Source organism: Natator depressus, chromosome 10 (assembly GCF_965152275.1).
Source record: "Natator depressus isolate rNatDep1 chromosome 10, rNatDep2.hap1, whole genome shotgun sequence".
Classification (NCBI taxonomy): Eukaryota; Metazoa; Chordata; order Testudines; family Cheloniidae; genus Natator; species Natator depressus.
Window position 1 is genome coordinate 19,496,946 of NC_134243.1, and position 18,726 is coordinate 19,515,671.

At 46.4% G+C, this 18,726-nt stretch overlaps 2 protein-coding genes across 5 annotated transcripts in view; one reads left to right on the top strand and one right to left on the bottom strand.

Moving 5' to 3' along the window:
* Positions 1 to 18,726, bottom strand: part of LOC141994903 (multidrug resistance-associated protein 1) — a 97,244-nt gene that overhangs the window by 10,941 nt on the left and 67,577 nt on the right. Inside the window, exons 18-23 of one of the 4 annotated variants that reach the window (XM_074965396.1) lie at positions 11,557 to 11,724; positions 10,600 to 10,777; positions 6,546 to 6,572; positions 4,194 to 4,278; positions 3,084 to 3,222; positions 887 to 1,094 (exon numbers count right to left, since the gene is read on the bottom strand). In XM_074965396.1, the coding sequence (XP_074821497.1) occupies positions 887 to 1,094; positions 3,084 to 3,222; positions 4,194 to 4,278; positions 6,546 to 6,572; positions 10,600 to 10,777; positions 11,557 to 11,724 (805 nt within the window). Of the gene's footprint in view, positions 1 to 886; positions 1,095 to 3,083; positions 3,223 to 4,193; positions 4,279 to 6,545; positions 6,573 to 6,672; positions 6,691 to 10,599; positions 10,778 to 11,556; positions 11,725 to 18,726 lie in introns of those variants that run through there. The other 3 variants (XM_074965398.1, XM_074965400.1, XM_074965399.1) reach the window with 3 other exon arrangements.
* On the top strand, positions 13,331 to 18,714 carry LOC141994619 (uncharacterized). Its single transcript, XM_074964856.1, has 3 exons — positions 13,331 to 13,788; positions 14,367 to 14,616; positions 18,594 to 18,714. The coding sequence occupies exons 1-3, from the start codon at positions 13,383 to 13,385 to the stop codon at positions 18,712 to 18,714; spliced, it is 777 nt and encodes a 258-aa protein (XP_074820957.1). The 5' UTR covers positions 13,331 to 13,382.

Below are 18,726 nucleotides of genomic sequence, written 5' to 3' on the forward strand. Positions count from 1 at the left end.
TGAAATCTAAACCATAGTAAATTTAGTCAACACACATTCAAAATCAATCAATCCTCACTGAAGAAGGCAGATGGTGATCTGAACTAGTTGGACTGAGCAATAAAAGACTCTTCAGTGAAAAAGATAAGCTCATCTGAAGGAAGTGTTTGCCTTTCAACATGTGATTTCAGAGTATTTGCACATGTGGCCTGCTTACACTCTGCTCCACTTTAAAAAGCTGTTTATTTCTTGTTGCAAGACTGGATGCGGCAATTCTGAAGATAAGTGGGATATCGTGTGCTTAATTTCAGGTCAGACAAAGCCTATTTATGCACAGAACAGACCTAACAGGCAGCAATTGTGCAAGCTTCTCTTGGATACTCTGTCAGCGTGTCTGAATCCTGAGGTGGCAGGACCCGTGTAGCAGTGAGGATAGTTTAGTAGTCCACATGGCTCTGGCAATCCTTAGCTGCTGCTCTAGAACTACCAGTAAGGCTGCCAAACAAGATCAAAAGGTGTGGCAGCTCCTGACCACTGGGAACTGGGACAGACTCAATTCATTTCATACAGGTCAAAGAGCCATCGGATGGCAGTAACTTTCAGTCATCACAGACCTGGGATGGATTTGAACCAGCCACCCAGAGGCTAAAGGTTCCAGATCCCATAACCATATGCATTCTAGCTTTGTTTCTTACATTAAAAGAAAACCAAATTCACTAACTGAATAGTTTATTGCCATTAGTTAAATCTTCCCATAAAAAGCAAAATAAAATTCATGGCAGCAAAAGACTCCTGAGGAAGCCTTTGTGCAGTGCTGGACACACCAAGTCACTGATCTTTTTAACATTTGGCTTAATATTTTGAACCGTCAGTTTTAAAATAGCTTAACAGATAATTCCAGGCAAACCTTGAGACATTCCCAGTGCTCCATACACTCCTAGCCGGACGTGCGTGTGCTGCTGAGTCCCATTAATAATGGGATCGTCTGTCCATAAACTTAGCCAGTAGTTGGAAGCCAGGGCGGCTATATGGTTACACATAAAAAGGAAGATGCTCAGAAAAGAGACAAAGAGTCCAATGGCTTTCATATATTCCCAGTACACTGTCGCCTTTACCTAAAGATGCAAGAGGAAAAAAATAAAGGTCACTTCACACAGGAAGTGTAAGGCCTAAAACACCCATATATGTAAACACCACCTACAGGATGGTGAAGTCAACATACTGGTTACACAGTTTACATCTTTATGGCGGGCCACAAAATACCTACGAGTCCTGTCCCAGAAAGATAATGCCTGGCAGCACCAGTGCCACATTCTAACAGAATGCCTTGCAAAGGTTAGCTCAGTGACCCACAACTGCCCTGGGATGTTGGTAGGCACTGCTGCCTTAACACACATGGAGAAAGCAACACAGAGATTAAGCGACTTCCACAAGCTCACACAGGAGATCTATGGCAGAGCCAGGAATAGAATTTCTGTTTCTGGGCTTTAGCCATAAAATCCTCCCACCTTTTAACCAGAGGATCCAACCATAGGCAGATGGGGGTACTACAACCAAAGGAAAAACTGAGCCCAAGGTTACTTCCCAATATGTATGGATTGGACTTTTTATAAGCTACATTTAGAGAAAGATTCAAGTGAAATAGTTGTCATCTATGCTGCAGCAAAGAAGTATTTTCCCCTCAAAGCACTAGCTTACAGATCTCTTACAAAAACCCTCTGTGTGCTGGGATTCAGCACTTGGATCTGACAGTGGAAACTTGGTTTTCATCCAGTTGTCAATTCCAATCCCTCTAGAGTGTGGCTCGGGTCACAGAGCTGGTCACAACCTTGTAGCCTCTTTCCAAGAAGTGACCGCAATAGAGTTATAATTAGCAGCTGAAATTTTCACCTCATTTTTTCCAGCTTGCCAGGTAATGGTGCCAGCCACACCAGTTTAAGTGAAGCTCTCATTTCCTCCCTCTCTGCCCTTTCTGGGCCTACAAACAAACCTGGGACACGGGTTTAATAGCATAGAGCATAGAAACAATCAATGAAGTTACAATGAAGTCAATTAAAAAAATGTGTTCACCTCCTTCCCAAAACTAGTTACTTGCTCTTTGCAGAGATGCTGCAACAATCTGTATAGTGGGAGTGCTGTGAGGCACTGAACCAAATTGTAAACCCTGTATATCAGGGGTCTCAAATTCCAGTCACCAGGAGGGCCACATGAGGACTCGTACGTTGGCCCAAGGGCCGCATCACCCCCACTCCATCCCCGCCCCTGCCTGCCGGGTGCAGCAGGGGGCTCAGGGCAGGGGCTTGGGGTGCAGGAGGGAGTGCAGAGTGTGGCAGGGGGTTGGAGTGTGGCAAAGGGCTCAGGGCAGGGGGTTGGGATGCAGGGTGCAGGAGGGGTTCGGGTTCTGGCCCAGCACTGCTTACACCTTGAGCAGCTCTGGGGTGGCAAGGGTGCGCACCGGGGCCAGGGTAGGCTCCCTGCCTGCCCTGGCCCCAGCCCTGTGCCGCTCCGCTCCAGGAAGCGGCAGGCACCCTGTCCCTGCAGCCCCAGGGGGAGGGGGAAAGCAGAGAACTCCGTGAGTTGTTCTTGCCTGTGGATACCTCCCCTGAAGTTCCCATTGGCCACAGTTCCCCGTTCCTGGCCAATGGGAGCTTCAGGGGAGGTAACCACGGGCAAGAACAGCTCACGGAGTTCTCTGCTCCCTCTCCCCCCCGTGGTCACAGGGAATCAGTGCCTGCCGCTTCCCAGAGCGGCGCGGGGCCCTCAGCATCACAGGGTTGGCAAATCCAAAGCCCTGTGGGGCCAGATCTGGCCCGGGGCCGTAGTTTGCCCACCCCTGGCCTGGAGGGAAGCGGCATGCTGGGGAGGGGACTGGGGGAAGGGGGGGGGGGGCTGCGGGGAGCTTGGCGGGCCGCAGGGAAGAATCCCATGGGCAGCATGTTTGAGACCCCTGCTGTATATAATGGAAACCACTTCAAGCCAGGGGGTGCTGCCGCACCCCAAGCACCGCTAGTTCCAGCACGTACATTTGAATGCTATTGTCTCCTAAATCATAGGGATTTTTGATCAACTAAATTTGGAAATGAAAAGAAATAATTAAATCTCACCCTCCCAGTCTTTGCTGTGTCAGCCTCCGTAAGTCTCCAAGCATTCTTTTCTGCTGGTGCCTTCTGAAGCTCTGTTGTACTAGTCTGGTTCAAAGACTTCCCTGTTTCTCCACTGTAAGTTGATGAGTTACTGAGTTGTCTGAAAAAACATTTTTAAACAAGCCATCATAACAGGGACCAGTTGTTTACTTGGCAAATGGATTTCAATGACCTAGATCTACAAGTCTGGATACAAACTTACTCTGTGCTTCGCTGAGCCAGACAGAAACCTCCCTAGAAGGAGAATGCATGAGAGTGTGTTCAGCAATAACCCACTCTTCTCTACCTGATTGCACTTCCTTACCACCTGAAGACAAATGCTTCAGAATAAGTACAAAATGATGGACTAACAAGCCAGAGAGGGGTTCTTGCTTGAGCAATCAAACTCAAGGAAGAAAGATTCCTTGGTTTAAAATAAATAAATAATCAGCCTTTCTGTATCCTGCCATTGTATTGTGCAGATGCACGGATTCAAGAGTATTCCCATCATCAGCAGGATTGGAAAATTAAATACATTGAATACATTACTCATCAGCCTTCAAAATTTGCAGTCAAATTACTTCCAGAAATGGGCATATTCATCTCTATGATGTTTAAAGGAGAAATGGAATGACTTGTGGGTATCCTGAACTGAAGCTTCCCTACAAAATGCAAACCCATGCGTGGAACAGGCTCAGATTTTCATGGGATATTCAATTTTTGCTGGCACGTGAACTTCCTTAGCACAAGGCTTACACTACGGAACGACAAAACAACCTTAGATGTTCTCTTTGGGAAGCATGAAGGAGAGAGACTTTATTTTCCAAGTCTTTGCTCAGGTCAAAAGACATTTAAGACTTTTAATCATTTAAGGAAACTCATTCTCATGAAGAGCAGAAATACTGTACTTTGCACAGTAAGAGTAGGCTGCAAACTGTCCAGCATAAAGCAGAAGGAAAAGACTAAGGGCTTGTCTAGGTGAAGAGAAAGTGCACAGAACACTGGGCTGTAAATGTACAACATACTAGTGTGCCGCGCACTAACAGTTCCCTAGTGCACTTTGACCTACTCTACTTTGAAACAACTACACACCTACGTATCGGTTTTCCTGTTGCTTCATTTGCGAGAACACCATTTTCCATATGCTTTCCTTCTTTCACAGTTGGGCTGTTTGCATCTGTAGGAAAAGCAAAAATGAACAAAGGTGGCCACAGCTAGAGAAGTCATAGTCAAAACCCAGTCAAATATTTCATACCAAAATTGCACCCAAAGGGGAGAACACAATTAAGCAATTAATACTCCATATGATAATTACGTCTAATAGGTTTTAACAATCACACTTTTTAGCACTAGTTTGAATCTTAATCTTATGAGCAAATGCAAAGACAACAGAACATTATGCTCCTTTCCCTACTCAATGCACACTAATTTTAATAGTTTGAAATAGAGTTAAGAGAAGTGTTTGACACTAAAGCACACATCAACTTCATAGTACAGTACATGCTAGGGCTAATTCAGAGGATGCTCTAAGCTTTTTCTACTCTTCAAGAATTCGTGCCTTGACTATTCATAAAAAGGCAAAAAGTTATTTTTATTTTAGAGCAAACCAGAAATAACAAAAGCTTTTTCTGGATTTTTAGTGCAGAGGTAGAAGATACGTTCAGAATAACTTGAAGAATGCTGGCTTTCCTTCAGCACCCTAAAACACCACACACACTACACAGCAGGCAACAAATTTTCCAACAGGATTAATCAAGTACATGCTACTGAGGCTGAGTAACTAGAAAGGCCTTTCTATAAATCTAACATTAAGCAAAAAATAGGTGTTAAGTTCCCCCTTAATACATCTATATATATCCATTCTATTAAGAAGAGGCAGTATTGCATTTAGGCAAGTTAACCCGAAACTCTTAGAAAAACAACTCAAAATTTGAAGTTTATGTAGCTTGTGAAACAGTAAAGATAAACAAGAATTAATTTCAAAGCTTTCTTTGGGATTCTTTAATGAAACTCTATGAAACAGTGTCTAGTGTGGCTATCAGCTCCTGACATTTATATTTCACCGTTTTCCACACACAAATCAAACAACTTTTTTCCCTTAAAGAAGTACCTTCTCTTAGTCTGGACAATAATGTTTCCATGTATGCAGGGCTGTTCAGTGTTTAACCCAGAAGGAATTCTGCACACAAAAACATTCTTAAAGAGGCTGAATATAGCCAAAAATAGTCAGTTTGTATCTATTAGGGAAAAAAAGCGTTTAACAGGGAGACAATTATTTAGACCTTTACAAAGTTTGTTTAGTTAAAAATGAAAATGTTAACTGTTTCCATGAACTATTTTTCTGAACAAACAGCCAACTCCACTGAATCGCAGCTGTTTGACTTATGGCATTCTCTACTGCATTTGCAAATGAAACACTGACGCATCGTGCTAATGCCAGAGAGTCAGAAAGCTAAACTGATCGGTGCTGTTTCATTGTCCATGATGAGAAGTGCAAACAGTGAATAAAACAGCATAAATGAAAACTTCACAATATTAAAACTAAGAAATTTACAAATGAAGTTATTAAAAGTGAGAAAATATATTTAGGTTTTTGGGTTTTACCCAGACAGTATTTCTTTAGGAGAACTTCAAGCATTCAAAATTCCTTTCAATTGCAAACACTGAATTTAATGGCAACCCTTATTCCACTTTAAAAAAGCCCACAGCTCTTCAAAGTCAGATTTAATTTTGTACACGATAAATATTTCTGCGCATGTTGAATACAGTATTTGAGAAACAAGGAAAGCTCTCAGAAGTATAATTAATCTGGCACCATACCAGTGAGGATGCAAACTCACTAACAACTATCCTTATTTCATGTCTTAGTCACCACTGAAGAATTCTTTTTCAAATCATAAGGTCGTATAGTTAGAACACTAAACAGGCATTAGAGAAAGGAAATGAAGGAATCATTAACGCACCAATCCTGCAAACTCTCATGCATGTTAGTGGTCTCGTTTAATTCCATGTGATTACTCACATGCATAAGCATTTGCAAGATTGGGCCCTCACTTTCTGTCTTCCTGACAGGTTTGATGTTTAAGAGACAAGACCCATCTCACCCTGTCAATGGGATATTCAATAAGGATTTCCATCTTTCATATTTATTTTCCCACCCTGCCAAAAGATTAGGCTGCACTGAAATAAACTTAAAAAACCTAACAGTAAAAGTTTAAGACTTTTTACAGTGTTTACTCTCACCAGATCTAGAAACATACCAATCTTCCTTATTGTGAAATGGACTAAGAGGGGCCATTAACATCTGGAAGGGGGTATTGTAATGAATATTTCGAGTTTAAACGTATACACTGACTTTTCCAAAACCATGCACATCTTTTATAGCACAGTCAACTATTTCCACTATCTACATGCAGAAAAGCACCTGAGCAAACCAACACAAACCTTCTTTGTCTTCTCCAGTCTTTGGATCTGTGTTCAGGATTGGGGGGGAGGGGGAGGGAGGGAGAGGGAGAAAGAGGGAAGAAGGTGATGAAACAGTTAAAGGCTATAAAATAAGACTCAGACAAACCTTCTCCTTTCTTTGCAGCTGTATATTAATGGAAGCAAGAAGAGAATGGTAAAAAGAGTGGGATTTAAAAAAAATAAAATGATTACTTGCTATGAAAGTTTACTAAAAAGCTGCCTCGCCTTGTCCCCAACCTTCGAAAATTAGTTGCAGGCTTAGAAAGAAAAATTCAGAGTTAATGCTGGAGCCCCTCATAAATATGTTGAGATGAAAGCATGAGACATTTATGCTATTCTAAGTCAAGTTGGGTGGAAGGAACAGGTGAAGAGGTTAGACTAATGGGTAGCCTCAATTACTGCACCAACAGAGAAGCAGGAAATGGGTAAATTGGAAAGCAACTATGGGAGGGTGGACCGAAAGCTGTGTAAGGCTGAGACAGCATTAAGACAACATGGGAGGACAGGCAGCCAAACTGAGCTTTGGAGGTGGCAGACAAGTACTAAGGCCTGGGGAGTTTAGGACACTTATTTATATAGCGGTGACTCCTTTTTGTTAGTTTCCATAGACCTATACAGTCTGCCTATGTGACTATAGATAGAGATACACAGTAATTTGACTTTAGAAATGAAGACTTCTCATTTATATGGCCCTGTTAATTTACATTAGTCCATGTGAACTAGGTAGAGAGAGCAATACCTCCATTTTACGGACAGGGAAAAATTAAAGCAGAGATAAAGAGATTTGCCCAAAACTGAAGGACAAATAGTGATCAAACACTATGATAATACATTGCACTAGCAAACACCACAAAGGTGCCCCGTGTGCATCCGGGTCATAGTAATTAAGAAGAATTACATGCAGTGATGGCAAATCAGTGCAGCATACTAAAAATACTGGATTTCTTTCCAAAACAAGATACCCAACACACCAGTGGGAAAAGAAAGACTTTCCAATAAAAGCAAGGGCATACTTGTCAAGCACGTTTACATGTACAAAGCCTTCAAAAAAGAAAAAAAAACTGCCTAGGTGAGCTGACAAAGGCTAGAACCGGCAACTTACAGGAAATACCTGTTCAAATTGCAAAGTATTAAATTTTATTGAGACTACAAAAGAAAAAGACAGATTAATCCTTCTGTTTGAAGTCTTCTCATACATTGAAGTCTGTATCAGCTATCCTTTAAATAAGAGTACGCCTAGCTGCTTACAAACCTAAAGTATTATTTCTTTAATTCTATACAGTGTGCAAGTTAATCATATTTCTTCTATTGTAAAGGCTTCTCTGTGGCACTTGTCCCAGTGGTAGGTGAGAACCTCACAATCTTTACTTTGCCCCACAGCTCTCCCAGCATGAGAGAATCGGAATTGAGACAGAGATTAAGTGACGTGCCCAAAATCATACTGTGACAGGGACAGAAGACAGATCTTCACAGTCTCGGCTCAGCGCGTTAGCCAGAGGATCATACCTCCCCAGAACGCCAGTGCCTACAAAAGGTCCAGTGGAGCTAGGGTTGCCAACTTTCTAATCGCACAAAAGTGAACACACTTGCCACGCCCCTGCCCCACCCCTTCAAGGTCCTGCCCCTTCTCTGAGGCCCCACACCCTGCTCACTCCATCCCCACTCCTTCTGTCACTCGCTCTCCCCCACCCTCACTCACTCATTCATTTTCAGTGGGCTGGGGCAGAGGAGGGGGGTGAGGGCTCCGGCTACGGGTGCGGGCTCTGTGGTGGAGCCAGAAATGAGGGGTTCAAGATGCAGGAGGGGGCTCTGAGCTGGTGCAGGGGGTTGGGGTGCGGGCTCTGGGATGGGGCTGGGGATGAGGGACTTGGGGTGCAGGAAGGGGCTCTAGGCTGGGGCATGGAGCTGAGGGGTTCAGGGTGTGGGAGGGGGCTCATGGCTGGGGCAAGGAGTGGGAATGTGGAAGGAGGGTGTGGGATGCAAGCTCTGGGAGGGAGTTTTGGTGCAGGAGGGGGCTCAGGGCTGGGGCAAGGAGTTAGAATGTGGAAGGAGGGTGTGGGATGCAAGCTCTGGGAGGGAGTTTTGATGCAGGAGGGGGCTCAGGGCTGGGGCAAGGAGTTAGGGTATGGGACAGTTGTGGGGTGTGGACTCCGGGCAGCACTTGACTCGGGGGGGGGTGGGGGGGCCCTCCCTGGAAGCGACGACATGTCCCTCTGCTCCTAGGCCTAGGGATGGCCAGGTGGCTCTGCGCAGTGTGTGCTGCCTCTGCCCACAGGCACCACCCCCACAGCTCCCATTGGCTGCGGTTCCCAGTCAAGGGGAGCTGCAGAGCTGGCACACAGGGCAGGGGCAGCGTGCAGAACTCCACAGGCCATTCCTCTGCCTGAGAACCAGAAGGACACGTCACCACTTCTGGGAGGCGCGCGAAGCCAGGTAAGGAGGCTGCCAGCCCTGCCAACCAGACTTAACAGCTCGGTCAGTGGCACTGACTCTGAGTGGTACTGACCGGACGTTCCAGTCAAAAACCGGACACCTGGCAAACCTAAATGGAGCAGATTCAACAAGCACATTCAGAAGACAAGCTGAGCTCTTCTACAACACTCATTAATACATGCTCTCACCAAGGAGGCACATTCTGCTCTGCTTTCTCCAATAATCAGAAGAGTACTTGTGGCACCTTAGAGGCTAACCAATTTATCTGAGCATAAGCTTTCGTGAGCTACAGCTCACTTCATCAGATGCATCCGATGAAGTGAGCTGTAGCTCACGAAAGCTTATGCTCAAATAAATTGGTTAGTCTCTAAGGTGCCACAAGTACTCCTTTTCTTTTTGCGAATACAGACTAACACGGCTGTTACTCTGAAACCAAAAATAATCAGAGGGGCACTGTCATAGCTTTCTATGGGCTGGGAAGGACAGGGCCTAAATAGGGCAACTCTGCTTCCTACCTTACAGACCCTCTCACCTGATCTCACTCTCCACCCTGTTCCCTAGTCACTCTCTTTGTCAGCCTCTCCTCACCTGTCATTCCCTTCCCACTCACCTCTCCCATTGCCAGAAAGGGGATGCAAGCACTGCACTTCCCTCTCCTGGCCCATGGTAGAGGGCAGAAAACTACTCTCACTTCTCTCCTGGCTGAGAGAACAGGCAGCAAGTCAGTACAGCTCTACTGCTTCTCTGACAGCTTCATTCACGTTCTGTGGTTCAGTGTACTGCTCATGTTCTACTGGTAATGTTCAGGCAGGATGAGGATTAGAGCACCAAGCACCCATGCAGGACTCCAGGTGACAGTGTGAATTACGCAAAAAATCAGCAGGAGCAATCCACTTCCTGCAAAACCTGCCATTTGTGACCATCAGCAGAAGGTGCATGCCAAAGAACACGTCCTATGTGCACACAGAGGGAATATCAGTAGAACACCAGCCGAGCACACTAAATACACTGCTTGTATTTGAGCATTAACGCAGGGAACAGAGCCAGAAAACAATCTGAGCAGGTCTTGTAAGAAATCAGACTGGGAGGCCTAGATCCTTCTTCCAAGAGTTGCAGACAAGGTGCAATAGTAGAAAGATTCCCCACGTTCTCTAAGTGTGGAAGCAGCTGTGTTGTAACAAGCAGCGCTGGGAAAAGAAACAGCTGCTCTTTCCTGCTCTCAGATTAAGTAAGGTCCTATTTATGTGAGGGACTCACCAGCCGTGTGGATAAGAAGTCAGAGATTCCACGACTTTTAGAAATAAACAGGTGCCCAGCCTTAGACTGACTTCAGAGCTGCATTGGACAATCTGAAAGGATTAACGATTGGGCTTCCACAGGAGATTATTCTACAGCCCAACAGACCTCACCTGTTATGCTGAATATTGAATACCCGGTTTTCAATTCTACCAGCCAATCATGGATACCTTCATGAAACAAGGATCCCTGCCTATTTTGATCTACCATGGGGAAAGAAAGGCACTTGAGGAAGTATGCTACCACAAACCCACTAGCAAGCAGCACATCATTTTAGCTCAGTGGAGTTTCTTTGTAAACTTACCTCCATTCTCCACATCCTGGTCAGCGTTAGCATATGTACGAAGAAACTCGGCAAAGGCCCCGTCTTGCTTTAGCAGCTCTTGGTAAGATCCCATCTCAGATATTTTACCATCAGTCATCACTATAATTGTATCCATGAAAGGGAGATAACTGACCCCATGGGTTACCAAAACCCGAGTCTAGATTTAAAAATATATTATATTATATATATTTTGAGTACAAGGCTCTCTCTAAACAGTAATTAAGTGTTAAATTCTTGCAGTAAGTGACGCACATCAGATTTTAATTATGTGCATAACGACACACGCAACAGGTACATGGTAATTTTTAGAAAAAATAGTTCTTGTTTTTTAATTGTTGTTTTCTCCAGCTGACCTACACATCTTAGGCCTTTGGAGTCACTGAACTCTCTCATAATACTTTGCATGGATGCTATTGTATCTTTCATCAGAGAGGCTCAAAGCACTTAATAAACACTAAGCCCAGATTTTTAAAGCTATTGCTCTGCTCAGTATTGCAACATCTGACATAGGAGCATGTTTCTCATTTTCAAAAGTGACTTAGGCACCTAAATTTCACTGAAAGTCACTGGGACTTAGGCACATAAGCACCTAAGTCACTTTTGAAAGTAAGGCTTAGGCATTGCAATGCTGAACTGAGTAGCACCTAAATACTTTTAAATATCTGGGCCTTCATCTTCACATCTCTTCATTTTACAAATGAGTAAAACAAGGTCCAGAGGTTTCATGTGACTTTCACAAGATCATGTAACAAGTCAGATCCAATTGGAAATAGAACTGAGGAATAAAAATGATAACTGGGAAGTAAAATGGATGAAGTTGTTTGAAAGGAGCTTTCTAGTTCTTGGAACCTTTTGAACCAAGCTTAAAAAAATCACAGAAAGGATCATTCCACAGAAAAGTCACCCCGATCCAAAGTATCGTTTAAAAATACCTACTTTGTTTTTCAGGATTCCCTTTGGTCCAATAACTTTGTCAAAAATATGCTTCCCAACATGGGCATCAACAGCAGATAAAGGATCATCAAATAAATAGACATCGGTGTTACAGTAAACTGCCCGAGCAAGGCTGACTCTCTGCTTCTGTCCTCCAGAGAGATTCACACCCTGGAGAGGAAGGTAATAAAGTGCTGTTAGGTTTTATAGTAAAATACATTGTTTCAGTTTGTGAAGGAAGGTAAAAGTCATAGAAGGCTTCTGTGAAGGCATTAGAGGAGCTTCAGCTTCATGATAAACATACCAAATATTAGACATTATTTCAGCAGCTTAATAGTGTTTAAAATCGTGGGCTAATACCTCCTTTTCTGATATGTCTGGAAAATCTAGACATTAATTAACGTCTGTCCAGGCCTCTAAACACGTGAAACACCATAAAGTGGCAGGGACCATATCTATCTATATGTTTCTAGAATACCTCCCACAAGAGGAAGGAAGTTCTAGACAGGGACTTTTGACACCACTGTAATACAATCATCTCTACTGCATGTCCTGTAACTCGTTACATTCACAGGAGTTCCATGAATTAAAGTGGGAGTTTTGTGAATGGAATGCACCTCCTACATTTTGCCCAGAGCTTGGAAAGCATTTTAAACATGATTGTAGTTAGTTTTCTTACTAAGATGGGAAGCCACTTCAGTGCTGTACTGATAAACAAGCATTTAGTTTCCATGATGAAGAGAGGAGTTCTTGACTGTATAGGAACTATTTCATATTACAAGTGAAAAATGGAATGCTTAATAAATATACTCTGAAAAATAACCCATTTGCAAACTCAGTTCTGTAGTTATCATGAGAGCAAGCCAAAGCACGACTAGCCCTAGGTTTTGCAAGGGCCTTATTCAGAGACAGAAGTGCAGAATTCCTGTTTAAAAATCCTCTCCTCTGTGGTCTGGCACTCTGGCTCTGCTATCTTGCAAAATTAGCGAGAGACCACGTACACTCCATAATCTGGAACTATTTGGTCAGCCCACACCAGAACTGTGAGCCCTATGCACTCTCCTTAGACACTGCATACTCCCAGGATGCACCAGTGTGGGAGCGCCTTCTGTACACCTTACAAAGCATGCAGGCGCCTTCCCTCCACTGATGTATGCTTTGTGTGGTGTGCAGGGGCTTAGGTAAGGGCTTTTCAAGGGCTCTCCTCCTGTTTCCCCATTGACAAACAGCCCAATTCACCTAGCTGCCTGCTCCTTTCAGGTGAGGGGTGGCTGTACTTGGATGAGCGCTTAGCTTAGCCCTGGTCTACACTAGGACTTTAGGTCGAATTTAGCAGCATTAAATCGATGTAAACCTGCACCCGTCCACATGATGAAGCCCTTTATTTCGACTTAAAGGGCTCTTAAAATCGATTTCCTTACTCCACCCCGACAAGTGGATTAGCGCTTAAATCGGCCTTGCCGGGTCGAATTTGGGGTACTGTGGACACAATTCAACGGTATTGGCCTCCGGGAGCTATCCCAGAGTGCTCCATTTTGACCGCTCTGGACAGCACTCTCAACTCAGATGCACTGGCCAGGTAGACAGGAAAAGAACCGCGAACTTTTGAATCTCATTTCCTGTTTGGCCAGCGTGGCAAGCTGCAGGTGACCATGCAGAGCTCATCAGCAGAGGTGACCGTGATGGAGTCTCAGAATCGCAAAAGAGCTCCAGCATGGACCGAACGGGAGGTACGGGATCTGATCGCTGTATGGGGAGAGGAATCCGTGCTATCAGAACTCCATTCCAGTTTTCGAAATGCCAAAACCTTTGTCAAGATCTCCCAGGGCATGAAGGACAGAGGCCATAACAGGGACCCGAAGCAGTGCCGCGTGAAACTGAAGGAGCTGAGGCAAGCCTACCAGAAAACCAGAGAGGCGAACGGCCGCTCCGGGTCAGAGCCCCAAACATGCCGCTTCTATGATGAGCTGCATGTCATTTTAGGGGGTTCAGCCACCACTACCCCAGCCGTGTTGTTTGACTCCTTCAATGGAGATGGAGGCAATACGGAAGCAGGTTTTGGGGACGAAGAAGATGATGATGATGACGAGGTTGTAGATAGCTCACAGCAAGCAAGCGGAGAAACCGGTTTTCCCGACAGCCAGGAACTGTTTCTCACCCTGGACCTGGAGCCAGTACCCCCTGAACCCACCCAACGCTGCCTCCTGGACCCAGCAGGCAGAGAAGGGACCTCCGGTGAGTGTACCTTTTAAAATACTATACATGGTTTAAAAGCAAGCATGTGAAAGGATTACTTTGCCCTGGCATTCGCGGCTCTCCTGGATATACTCCCAAAGCCTTTGCAAAAGGTTTCTGGGGAGGGCAGACTTATTGCATCCTTCATGGTAGGACACTTTACCACTCCAGGCCAGTAACACGTACTCGGGAATCATTGTACAACAAAGCATTGCAGTGTATGTTTGCTGGCGTTCAAGCAACATCCGTTGTGTGTTATCCTCAGGAGAGTGAGATATAATCCATGGTCACCTGGTTGAAATAGGGTGCTTTTCTTCAGGGGACACTCAGAGGAGCCCATTCCTGCTGGGCTGTTTGCCTGCGGCTGAACAGAAATGTTCCCCGCTGTTAGCCACAGGGAGGGGGGAGGGTTGAGGGGGTAGCCACGCGGTGGGGGGAGGCAAAATGCGACCTTGTAACGAAAGCACATGTGCTGTGTATGTAATGTTAACAGCAAGGTTTACCCTGAAAGAGTGTAGCCAGTGTTTTATAAAATGTGTCTTTTTAAATACCGCTGTCCCTTTTCTTTTCTCCACCAGCTGCATGTGTTTCAATGATCACAGGATCTTCTCCTTCCCAGAGGCTAGTGAAGATTAGAAAGAAAAAAAAACGCACTCGAGATGAAATGTTCTCCGAGCTCATGCTGTCCTCCCACACTGACAGAGCACAGATGAATGCGTGGAGGCAAATAATGTCAGACTGCAGGAAAGCACAAAATGACCAGGAGGAGAGGTGGCGGGCTGAAGAGAGGGGTGAAGCTCGAATGTGGCGGCAGCGTGATGAGAGGAGGCAGGATTCAATGCTGAGGCTGCTGGAGGACCAAACCAGTATGCTCCAGTGTATGGTTGAGCTGCAGCAAAGGCAGCTGGAGCACAGACTGCCATTACAGCCCCTGTGTAACCAACCGCCCTCCTCCCCAAGTTCCATAGCCTCCACACCCAGATGCCCAAGAACGCGGTGGGGTGGCCACCGGCCAACCAGCCACTCCACCACAGAGGATTGCCCAAAAAAAAAGAAGGCTGTCATTCAATAAATTTTAAAGTTGTAAACTTTTAAAGTGCTGTGTGGCATTTTCCTTCCCTCCTCCACCACCCCTCCTGGGCTACCTTGGTAGTCATCCCCCTATTTGTGTGATGAATGAATAAAGAATGCATGAATGTGAAGCAACAATGACTTTATTGCCTCTGCAAGAGGTGATCAAAGGGAGGAGGGAAGGGTGGTTAGCTTACAAGGAAGTAGAGTGAACCAAGGGGCGGGGGGTTTCATCAAGGAGAAACAAACAGAACTTTCACACCGTAGCCTGGCCAGTCATGAAACTGGTTTTCAAAGCCTCTCTGATGCGTACCGCACCCTCCTGTGCTCTTCTAACCGCCCTGGTGTCTGGCTGCGCGTAACCAGCAGCCAGGCGATTTGCCTCAACCTCCCACCCCGCCATAAACGTCTCCCCCTTACTCTCACAGATATTGTGGAGCACACAGCAAGCAGTAATAACAGTGGGAATATTGGTTTCGCTGAGGTCTAAGCGAGTCAGTAAACTGCGCCAGCGCGCCTTTAAACGTCCAAATGCACATTCTACCACCATTCTGCACTTGCTCAGCCTGTAGTTGAACAGCTCCTGACTGCTGTCCAGGTGCCTGTGTACGGCTTCATGAGCCATGGCATTAAGGGGTAGGCTGGGTCCCCAAGGATACATATAGGCATTTCAACATCACCAACAGTTATTTTCTGGTCTGGGAATAAAGTCCCTTCCTGAAGCTTTTGAAACAGACCAGAGTTCCTGAAGATGCGAGCGTCATGTACCTTTCCCGGCCATCCCACGCTGATGCTGGTGAAACGTCCCTTGTGATCCACCAGAGCTTGCAGCACTATTGAAAAGTACCCCTTGCGGTTTATATACTCGCCGGCTTGGTGCTCCGGTGCCAAGATAGGGATATGGGTTCCGTCTATGGCCCCACCACAGTTAGGGAATCCCATTGCAGCAAAGCCATCCACTATGACCTGCACATTTCCCAGGGTCACTACCCTTGATATCAGCAGATCTTTGATTGCGTGGGCTACTCGCATCACAGCAGCCCCCCCAGTAGATTTGCCCACTCCAAATTGATTCCCAACTGACCGGTAGCTGTCTGGCGTTGCAAGCTTCCACAGGGCTATCGCCACTCGCTTCTCAACTGTGAGGGCTGCTCTCATCTTGGTATTCATGCGCTTCAGGGCAGGGGAAAGCAAGTCACAAAGTTCCATGAAAGTGCCCTTACGCATGCGAAAGTTTTGCAGCCACTGGGAATCGTCCCAGACCTGCAACACTATGCGGTCCCACCAGTCTGTACTTGTTTCCCGAGCCCAGAATCGGCGTTCCACAGCATGAACCTGCCCCATTAGCACCATTATGCATGCATTGGCAGGGCCCATGCTTTCAGAGAAATCTGTGTCCATGTCCTGATCACTCATGTGACCGCGCTGACGTCGCCTCCTCGCCCGGTAGCGCTTTGCCAGGTTCTGGTGCTGCATATACTGCTGGATAATGCGTGTGGTGTTTAATGTGCTCCTAATTGCCAAAGTGAGCTGAGCGGACTCCATGCTTGCCTTGGTATGGCGTCCGCACAGAAAAAAGGCGCGGAATGATTGTCTGCCGTTGCTCTGACGGAGGGAGGGGCGACTGACGACACGGCTTACAGGGTTGGCTTCAGGAGGCTAAAATCCACAAAGGGGGTGGCTTTACATCAAGGAGTAGTTCAGGCAGGACTTCACGGAGGGTTCCAATAAGAAATGGTGCACCTAAGTTATTGTTCTTATTGGAACAAAGAGGTTAGCCTGGCTTCTGATTGATACATGGCTAGATCTACCTCGCTGCACCTTCTCTGTGCGTGACTGCAGTGTGACCTAGAGGAATGAGTCCCCTAGACAGGGGAGAAGGCAAATGAGTACAAAACAAATCTGGTCTATTTCTTGTTTTGATCCACTCCATCTATCTTTTACATCTTTGGCTAGCAGCAGACGGTGCAGAAGGACTGCAAGCCATCCACATCTCATGGCTGCTCGGCAGAAGATGGCACAGTACGACTGCTAGCCATCCTCATCTCTTGCCTGCCTGGCAGAAGATGGCACAGTACGATTGCTAGCCATCGTCATCTCTTGCCTGCCCGGCAGAAGATGGCACAGTACGATTGCTAGCCATCGTCATCTCTTGCCTGCCCGGCAGAAGATGGTACAATACGACTGCTAGCAATTCGTATTGCCTGCCTGCTCACCATTAGACGGTTCAATACGACTGACTGCAGGACTAAAGAGAATGACCTGGTCAAGTCACCAAAAATTTAGTCCCTGCGCCCATGTCTGCCCAGGCGCTCCCAGCCGACGTGGCCAGGAGCACCTCGGACATGACGAGGACGGCTACCAGTCATACTGCACCGTCTTCTGCCAGAAGGCAATGGGTTGCTGCTACTGTGTAGCAATGCCGTACCGCGTCTGCCAGCACCCAGGAGACATACGGTGACGGTTACCTGAGCGGGCTCCATGCTTGCGGTGGTATGGCGTCCGCACAGGTAACTCAGGAAAGAAGGCGCGAAACGATTGTCTGCCCTTGCCTTCACAGAGGGAGGGAGGGAACGGGGGCCGGACAATATGTACCCAGAACCACCCGCGACAATGTTTTAGCCCAATCAGAGTGCTCCATTGGGCTGCTCTGGACAGCACTCTCAACTCAGATGCACGATTGTTTGCCGTTGCTCTGACGCAGGGAGGGGCGACTGAGGACACGGTTTACAGGGTTGACTTCACGGAGGGTTCCAATAAGAAATGGTGCACCTAAGTTATTGTTCTTATTGGAACAAGGAGGTTAGCCTGGCCTCTGATTGATACATGGCTAGATCTACCTCGCTGCACCTTCTCTGTGCGTGACTGCAGTGTGACCTAGAGGAATGAGTCCCCTAGACAGGGGAGAAGGCAAATGAGTACAAAACAAATCTGGTCTATTTCTTGTTTTGATCCACTCCATCTATCTTTTACATCTTTGGCTAGCAGCAGACGGTGCAGAAGGACTGCATGCCATCCACATCTCATGGCTGCTCGGCAGAAGACTGTGCAATAGGACTGCTAGCAATCCATATTGCCTGCCTGCTCACCATAAGACGGTTCAATAGGACTGACTGCCGGACTAAAAAAAATGACCTGGTCAAGTCACTAAAAATTTAGTCCCTGCGCCCATGTCTGCCCAGGCGCTCCTGATCGACCTCACACAGGCGACCAGGAACACCTCGGACATGACGAGGATGGCTACCAGTCGTACTGTACCGTCTGCTGCCAGAAGGCAATGGGTTGCTGCTACTGTGTAGCAATGCCGTGCCGCGTCTGCCAGCACCCAGGAGACATACGTTGACGGTTACCTGAGCGGGCTCCATGCTTGCGGTGGTATGGCGTCCGCACAGGTAACTCAGGAAAGAAGGCGCGAAACAATTGTCTGCCCTTGCTTTCACGGAGGGAGGGAAGGGGGGACTGACGATATGTACCCAGAACCACCCGCGACAATGTTTCAGCCTCATCAGGCATTGGGATCTCAACCCAGAATTCCAATGGGCAGCGGAGACTGCGGGAACTGTGGGATAGCTACCCACAGTGCAACGCTCCGGAAGTCGACTCTAGCCTCGGTACTGTGGAAGCACTCCGCCGAGTTAATGCACTTAATGCACTTCTGTGGGGACACACACACTCGAATATATAAAACCGATTTCTAAAAAACCGACTTCTATAAATTCGACCTTATTCCGTAGTGTAGACATACCCTTAGTTTGGTTGGAAAGTGGATTTGTACGGGCACCAGGGGCCTTTGGGGGCAATGAGACAGCTGCTGGAAAGAGTCTGCCCAGTGAAACATCAAGCTGTCTTTCTTAGCAAGTCTACAAC